Raw genomic sequence first — 9,550 nt, 5'->3', positions numbered from 1 at the left:
TGCTAACCAATAAAGCAGATTTGTATTTAAGGATTAGCATGGTGCTTTTATGATCTGTAAAAAAAAAATACCACAATGAGAAACGTGCTTGATTCCAGCCTGGATATGTATGTGCCTGAGCTCTTTCTTTTTACTACAAGAATCAACCACATACTTCACTTCCAAACAGAAGAGACATACCATGACACTAAGAGAAATGATTTTTTCATACCCACAGCAGCAGCAGTCTGAATAACATTGCTGGTTTAAAAGTCCTAACTATATAGTGGAAAAAATCTCTTTTCACAGTGGGCATGAACTATGAACACAATAATCCAGGTGGTCAACATAATGGGGGAAGTTACAGACAGTGAAATCACTTCCTTTGTTGCTTTAATAAGAGGTGTTAACCTCAAATCGAGAGCTCAAGAGAGACGAAAACCCAAAACTAACAGGGTGAGACATGACTAGAACTGGAAATATGGATGGATTCAGGATTTCTCTAGCTATAAATACAAGGAACTCTGTTAAAAATCATATTTCTAAAGATAATGTCTTCTTTTTTAACATCTGTGGCATTTGAAAAAAGGCATAATATAAAATTAAAAAATATTCAAGTGTGCACCATTAAACAAATATGTCCAGCATTTCAGTCAATTCACGTAATTACTGTTTAGAAAAATACAGCGGGTTAATTGACAAGATCATATATAACTGATCAACATTTGCATTTGCCTCCTAACACTTTTTTTTTTTGCTAAAGAACACTTTTATATTATCATATGTTTTCCTATCTACAATTCTTTACTTTCTTATGTGGTCAAAGCAACAAGATATTTCACCTTAAGTATGCTGAAAGCATTTTTTGCATCGTTTATGATTACTTTATAAAACACTATGTTATGATGGTTTGCTACAGAGAAAAATTAGTGATAAAATCTGAAGCCACCAAGTTATATCTCGCCTGAGGGAATTAAGGGCTTGAATGAAACAACGGTCGTCAAAATGGACACATCTTGGGCCAAATGAATATATCTAATCTTACAAAGCAACAGAGATGCTTACTTAAGGTGCCAGAACATCTTATGCAGACTAACAATGTCAACTAGGTGGCGGTTCTTACATTTCCCATATTTACTCACAATACCTTCCTAACAAAATTTACAAGTATGCATGAAAAGAAATTGTGTTATCATTGTTGCTCTATTTTTTTTTTAAATCAGTATCAGATAACCCGTTAGTTTCGGGACTTACCTCACCTCCGATGCACATGCAATCTCATTTAAAGCATACCTAATACTGTAGCTTGTTTTGCTTACTCTGTACTCGCAAGTTATACAGTTACTGACTTTATTTATTCTATACAATGAATATTTTTTTTAAGAATATTTTGCCAGGCCAGGCAGCAGTGAGTAGCGCTGTCATTTTATGGATTCACTGTCCTGGGTTTGACTCCCAGTTGGTGTCTGCAAATTTTATCTGTTTTCTTTGCACATGCCCAGAGATGTACTACTTCGGTTGATTGGCGGCATGTGGGGTGAGCATGAGCGAGTCGTGGCATGGACGGACGGCCTGTCCAGTGCTGTTTCCTGCCAGCATAGGCTTCGGCCCCCAGTAACCCTGAATTGAATTAAATGGGGTTGGGAATGTTTGCAGAGCCACATTGTACATAAAGACTCCTTGATGGATACAGTTGTCTGCAGAAGATATTTTTGATCAATTTTCTCTCTGGTGAATTACGAGAAAGCGGCAAGTAATAGGCTATGAATTCAGACTTTCTTTATGTTATTTCAGAGGAAAGTACATAATCCTATATTTTCACACCCTCTCTTTGAATCTAATGCTGTTCTAACTGAAAGACAGCTTTATCAATTTGATCCAAAAACCTGTTTATAAATGTCTAGGCCAACTTGTCACAAAAACTACAAAGAGCCCCTGAAGACGGAGAACAATAAAACTCCATGAGGTTCTTGACGAAGTTGGCGGCAGTTGTAACTCCGATTTGTTCAGAGGGTTTCAGATGAAGTTTGCTCACTTCCTGCCATCGCCAAGTCCTCCTGGCTGTCAAATAAAACATTGTGTAGTGCTGGGGGAAGCATTAATACTGTTTTAGGCTGGTGTCGATGCCAAGTTAATTAAAAGAAATTTGCACTTTCTGGTCTGAAATGCTGATGAGATCAACCAATTACAAAAAGTACATGCTTTCAGAAAAATGCAACTGCTCAGGGGATATACTATTATATATTGACACACAAACATGTATAGACTATGTGTATGCTTGAGTTTTATGTATGTACACACACACACACACGGATTTATGACACGGTAGTTTAAGAATTTTGTATCTATTGGCAGTTAATCCTATAATATACTGTTTAATCATAGTAGACAAAGAATTGCAGGCACACCTAGGCTTCTAGAATTCTATTGAGTTTCCTCTCAGCTCTCTCCCATCTTTGCAGAAAAAAAATAAAATAAAAATTAAGATTTCAGTGAAAGTTTCCATAATATATAAAAAACGACTGTACAATCTATGTACACCTAATATTTGTGCCAACATCATTAGACAAGTTTAAGTTGACATGCTGGACCACTGCTGGTTGCAGGCATAAGCATAATTAAGCAAAATACATACAAAATTGTAAATAATACAAAATTTTGGCCCATTTTTACAACTTAAAGGATTAAAAAATAAACAAAAGACTGATTACATGTGAAACAGTGCTAAATTGCATACAGTGTTCCTTTGCATAGCCAAATAAACTCTAATCAAGTGTTTTTGCAGAAATAGGAATGAACATTTCTTGTGTTTTGTTTATTTTGGGTTTATTATTTTTTAAGTGCAGATTCTTCCTCAGTAACCAGTATGGCATTTTCAGACTCCGTTTAAGGCAGTTGAAATCCAGGCAGGCAGCCGTGAAAAACACAGCAACTGATCTGAATTTGTTCCCAGTGACACCCAGGTAGTGAGTGAGTGCCCCTTTGTCTTCATAAAGGAGTGGTATCACTTGGCATGGTAAGTGTGTTGAGATCCACTGACTTGTCTTGCATCTGCTTTTGTCAACCAGCTATGTTAGTTGACTAGAGTCCTTATTTCTGCACTGAATTTAACAATGAAAAGCTTCTAAATCTTCCTCTTTTTCATTGTTTAATCATTTGCTTTTTGTTGTACATCAACCACTTTTCTTCCAACATCTTTTTCTGCCCAGTGACCTGCTTGAGTTGCCATTCCTCCATGTCAACAAACTCCTGCAATTTGTGAAAAAGCATGAGAAGATTCAAGGCTGCTCTGGCAAGGCACTGTTCCCAGGGCTTTCATGTGGGTGCCTTCTCTTTGCATACTGCACCTCCAAAAGGATTTGCTTTTCCCAATGTGCTAGCTTGCCCTCACAGTTCAGTAACATGGAGGGGATAGCTTGGGGGCACAGAATGTGCTGGCACCTGGGTCTTGAGACGTCGGATGTGACAACCATGGCAAAGGAGGTGTTCTTCGAGGGGGTAGCAGCGATGACCTTCTTCATCATTAAGCTGGAGACCACAGTCCTAAAAAAAACAAAAAAACAGCTGAATCATTTCAAAATACAGTATAAACTAAGAATGCTTTATAGTTTTAACAAATGTAAATAATAGTCTTTGCCCTTTATTGCCTGTAGAAAAAAGCAGAGCCTAAACATGCAGGAAGCAATCCCGGGTTGTATAAATAGTCCATGGCATGGAAACATGTGCAGGTAGAGATGGAGATTCTTGGTATTAGAGATGTACCATTTACACTTCAAATGGGAGAACTACATCCCAAGAGCTGCTATGCCGCTACCTTGGTCCTTAATTAATCCTGTGCCACCTCACTTTTGAAGCCACACTGGCTGGCAAGTAAGGGTTTGTGGCAACATATCATGCTGAGCTTATTTGACTTCTTTCTGAAAGTATGACACCCTTGAAGTATCAACCAATAACTCATCACACAAATCTTTCAAGCTGCTTATGCTTCTTTGACTGCCCATAATATATACAGTGGTGTGAAAAACTATTTGCCCCCTTCCTGATTTCTTATTCTTTTGCATGTTTGTCACATAAAATGTTTCTGATCATCAAACACATTTAACCATTAGTCAAATATAACACAAGTAAACACAAAATGCAGTTTTTAAATGATGGTTTTTATTATTTAGGGAGAAAAAAAAATCCAAACCTACATGGCCCTGTGTGAAAAGTAATTGCCCCTTGTTAAAAATAACCTAACTGTGGTGTATCACACCTGAGTTCAATTTCCGTAGCCACCCCCAAGCCTGATTACTGCCACACCAGTTTCAATCAAGAAATCACTTAAATAGGAGCTGCCTGACACAGAGAAGTAGACCAAAAGCACCTGAAAAGCTAGACATCATGCCAAGATCCAAAGAAATTCAGGAACAAATGAGAACAGAAGTAATTGAGATCTATCAGTCTGGTAAAGGTTATAAAGCCATTTCTAAAGCTTTGGGACTCCAGCGAACCACAGTGAGAGCCATTATCCACAAATGGCAAAAACATGGAACAGTGGTGAACCTTCCCAAAATTACCCCAAGAGCGCAGAGACGACTCATCCGAGAGGTCTACTATATTTAGACAACGTCTAAAGAACTGCAGGCCTCACTTGCCTCAATTAAGGTCAGTGTTCACGACTCCACCATAAGAAAGAGACTGGGCAAAAACGGCCTGCATGGCAGATTTCCAAGACGCAAACCACTGTTAAGCAAAAAGAACATTAGGGCTCGTCTCAATTTTGCTAAGAAACATCTCAATGATTGCCAAGACTTTTGGGAAAATACCTTGTGGACTGATGAGACAAAAGTTGAACTTTTTGGAAGGCAAATATCCCGTTACATCTGGCGTAAAAGGAACTCAGCATTTCAGAAAAGAACATCATACCAACAGTAAAATATGGTGGTGGTAGTGTGATGGTCTGGGGTTGTTTTGCTGCTTCAGGACCTGGAAGGCTTGCTGTGATAGATGGAACCATGAATTCTACTGTCTACCAAAAAATCCTGAAGGAGAATGTCCGCCATCTGTTCGTCAACTCAAGCTGAAGCGATCTTGGGTGCTGCAACAGGACAATGACCCAAAACACACCAGCAAATCCACCTCTGAATGACTGAAGAAAAACAAAATGAAGACTTTGGAGTGGCCTAGTCAAAGTCCTGACCTGAACCAATTGAGATGCTATGGCATGACCTTAAAAAGGCGGTTCATGCTAGAAAACCCTCAAATAAAGCTGAATTACAACAATTCTGCAAAGATGAGTGGGCCAAAATTCCTCCAGAGCGCTGTAAAAGACTCATTGCAAGTTATCGCAAACACTTGATTGCAGTTATTGCTGCTAAGGATGGCCCAACCAGTTATTAGGTTCAGGGGGCAATTACTTTTTCACACAGGGCCATGTAGGTTTGGATTTTTTCTCCCTAAATAATAAAAACCATCATTTAAAAACTGCATTTTGTGTTTACTTGTGTTATATTTGACTAATGGTTAAATGTGTTTGATGATCAGAAACATTTTGTGTGACAAACATGCAAAAGAATAAGAAATCAGGAAGGGAGCAAATAGTTTTTCACACCACTGTAAACTTGAACAGTCAACAGACTGCTTACAAATATTGGTGTGTGATAGCTTACAGTTTAAAATATACCCTATAGCACATATCAGCATTGAAATGAAACTTAATGTGTCTCCTAATTGTAGATCACATTGTAAATGATGTTATGAGATTTTTTCAGGTAAGCCATTTATACTCACTAATAATGACACCATAGACTGGAAATGTGCTGCATTTTGATTAGCACATGCAGGTAAAACTTTTACTGTACACGTAGCAATAATGGCCTATAAATCTACACCTGTTAGCTACTGTAGAAGTGGATGAGGCTGGTGTTCCTCATGTTCACATATACAGCATTCCTGTATTATTACCGGCTTGTAGTGCTTAAATGTATATTCTGTGAAAACTACACTAGAATAATTTAGAAACAGGAGCTTATTTTATCTCATCTGAATTTGTCTAACTTAATAGGGCATACTAAGATATCACTAGTATTATAACACAACTAGATATACAATTTGAAAGCTCTGGGGCTAAGCTATGAAATCTGTCAAATATTTGTATTAGGAAGAGATCTCGCTATTAACCATGGGGGATGAAGACGAAAACTGTCAAAACAATGCATTTACTGTAGAACACCTGTCATACTCACTTAGGCCTGTGCTGGCAGACAAAAAAACAGCTTACCGTAGTGAAATGATCCTCATTTGTGCAAAATCCAGTACTTTTGGGGTTCTACAGAATACAAGTGTGATGACTGGATTCTACTATTTCAAGCAGTAATAAAATCGTTTCAGACCTTATTCACCATTCAGTGTTTTTGGAACTGGCGTCTTGTAAAAACTGATGCTGCCCCCATTAGTGACCATACGTAAGAATAATAAAAAGGAGCATTATTAAAGATGGATATTATTTTAAAGGCCAAACATAACTGCTGCACTTTGGACTCCTTTCATTTATAAACCAAACAATAAAGGAAACACAGAACACTTAAGAGGCTATTTGCCAGCATTGCTTCAAAAAGGCAGCAGTTAAATTCTCAAATAAGAGCAATTTGTGAATACATGTAAGACACAATCACCCCTATGATTTGCCTCAGTTGATGTACTCTGCTTCTTTGTTATCAGCCTCACCTTCCACATATTTATGATTCACTTTGATAAGCTGTTTCAACTTGTAGCATTCAAATGATGTGTTATTTATAGTCTACTATATGCAGTTGAAGGCTTTGTTTAAATATAAATATGCACTGTTTGGCTAAATAAAAAAATGCACTGATTGTTTTAAATGGAAAAAAGGCACTTATAAATTCTTTGTATTCTATAGGCTACACTTAGTAATGAAGTGATTTATATAGCTGAAATAAAAAATTGTACTGTTTAAATAAAATCTCTTTATGATTAAAACTCAATTTTAAAAAAATTAATTGAAGCGCTACATTATCCGTATATTACTCTTCACAATGCAAGTGTTTATCATCTGCATTTTTTTAAGTTACATAAATAAAGTAAATCCTACACTCATATTTAAAATGTGTATTTAAAGTACACAAAGGGTTCAATCAAAAGGAACAGAAACACAAATCAATAAAACTGCAATGACACAGGAAAATGAAGATTTAACACTAGAATCCCTGAAAACTATGAAAAAACTTGTAATCCCTGCCCACTTTAAATCCCTTTGCACCACTCCATTAACGTCTTTTGTTTTGTAAATACTGTATGTCAGTCAGTCAGCACAACCAGAAAGCAACCTGCTATCCTATCCCCTCCACCGCCAGAGCTCATCTCGGCAAAAAGCTTCCCCAGCTCAAGACTTCTTTACCTGTGTGTGAGGTCCTTTAGTTGCATAGGGTAAATAATATATCGTTATCTGGAACACATGCATTTCATGTGTGTTCAGGGTCTACAACGATCTGGGTAAGTGTAGGATGACAGGAAATGAGAGAAACGCAAGAATTGTTGAACAAATAACTAAAAAACCTAAAACCTTTTTCATGTTATAATACTAGCGACAAAATTTTGACATGGAGTGTATAATGTGTGAAGACTGAAGTCCAAATATCAAATAAACACTTTCACAAATGGTACACGTATAACAAAACAAGTTTGCTTTTAAACAAGAATATAACCAAAGAAAAAGAAATCGCATTAGGGTATGATGTGGATACAACCTCTTCGGTGGAGCAGCGGTAACAACTGCTGACTCATAATCAAGAGGTCCCAGGATCGAATCTGAGCACCCTCCAGAATTACCATTTTGAGTAGAAAGTGCTCTTATTGTTACTATTGTACAATAAAAACATACTTTTGATTTGAGCCTGTAACAGCCGGTGTAAATTTATAGTGCTTGTAAAGGTTCGTGTTTTTTTTAATTCAGTTTTATTCTCTCAGTCACGTCGATGCTCGCCCCAGTCTGACACTGCTATTTTCAAATAAAGACGTACTATAACAGAGGTGAACTCAGATAAGGATGAGGGTTCTACATCAGAGAAAGAGAACAGAAGCCCTCCCTGCAAGGAACAAACACTCACATATAAGAACAACACAGTCGCACCAGGTATAAAGGGGAAAGATGCCACCGTTTGGATGCAGCAACAGGTCTGGCATTATCCTGCCTGTCAGTCTACCCCACATGTGTCCTTCAAAGAAAAAGCAGGGCTTAAAGAGCTTCCCAAGGTATTATGCAAAGTTCTGTTTGTGATTATGCTTTGTGATAGTCTTTATATAAAAACATTTATATGTTACTTATATAAAAGCCAGATTGAATGTTAATTACCTTAATTTATTTACGTATTTTCCTACAGCGTAACGTCACAATAAATAAATCTAATAAATTCAGCCATAGTCTGTGTTCTAGGGGGCAGAAAATGATAGCTCTGCAGTGGGAATGTAGTTGACGACATTACAGGAAAAAAAGGAGTTAAAGAGGTTTTGGAAGTTGAAGGGAACGTAAGAGAGTGAATCATTCAAACGATAAATACCCCAAGTACCTGCCTAGCTAGACATACACATGGCGCATAGATAAATTCTTTCTTTTTTCTCTCTACTGTGTTTCACATTACTGCACACTAAATAAAATTACCCAATGAGGCCACTTTTCTGAGAACAGGCTGCAAGCCTGTTCATCAAACTGTCTGAGATTGAAGAAGATCCCAGTAGTAGTATCAATCATAAATAGGATATGATTATAACTAGTGGGGTGTGGGGCCATAGGCCTCCTCGGCCATTTTACTGATGCAGGGGCATTATAAATAACAGTCAGATTGTAAGAATAATAAATGGAAGAGGATTTGAAAAGGTAATGTCCGGTGTAGAGGTAATTTCTCATTTCGTATTTGTTTGATTAAACATTTGATTCTCATAAAACAGCATACTTATCCTTGATAATAGTCTAATTGGAATAGCAAAAAAAAAACATATACTCTAAATTCAATCAGTACTTATTTCTCATAAGTAAGCTTATGTGAGGGAGCAGCACTACCGCCACACTACTGTGCATGTTTAATACATGTTTTAATGCATTTCATCATGAAAATGATATCAAGTATATATCTTAGCATTCTAAATTTTCAGAGAACAGGAATATCATGAAGTGAATGGATTCTGTGGGGTGATCGCTGCCGGCACTTCCTCTTAATGTGGAGGAAGTCAGTTTAAGAAACGTAGTGATTAACAACTGGGTCGGGGAACACTTAACACAAAGCATTTAATGTGCTACATTAACTTATGACGGGGTTTGAGAAAATCTAGTAAATTAACAACATTGATTTTTTGAATGAGTTTAGTTTATGACATTATGCTTTAATTATAAAATAAACTATGAGAATAAAGTGGAAATGTCGACTTTAATCTCGACATAAGCGTCAAAATTAAAATGAAAATGTCGAGAATAAAGTCAACATGTTGACTTTATTCTCGATGTATAGTTTGTTCTTTTCTTCCCTGTGTCCATATTTTTTTTTCTTCACCGTTTCCCTAATACGATTCCATAGGG

General features: G+C 37.0%; 1 protein-coding gene across 1 annotated transcript in view; it reads right to left on the bottom strand.

The window, feature by feature from the left end:
* Positions 1 to 2,338: 2,338 nt before the first annotated feature.
* Positions 2,339 to 9,550, bottom strand: part of LOC120535608 (WT1 interacting protein) — a 184,757-nt gene continuing 177,545 nt past the window's right edge. The window contains exon 8 of the mRNA XM_039763554.1: positions 2,339 to 3,522. Coding sequence (XP_039619488.1) covers positions 3,367 to 3,522 — 156 coding nt within the window. The 3' untranslated portion in view covers positions 2,339 to 3,366. The remainder of the gene's footprint in view (positions 3,523 to 9,550) is intronic.

The sequence above is a fragment of the Polypterus senegalus genome, chromosome 9 (assembly GCF_016835505.1).
Source record: "Polypterus senegalus isolate Bchr_013 chromosome 9, ASM1683550v1, whole genome shotgun sequence".
NCBI classification, from domain to species: Eukaryota; Metazoa; Chordata; class Cladistia; order Polypteriformes; family Polypteridae; genus Polypterus; species Polypterus senegalus.
Note: the sequence above shows the minus strand (reverse complement) of the source record. Positions and strands in the feature narration are given on the sequence as shown.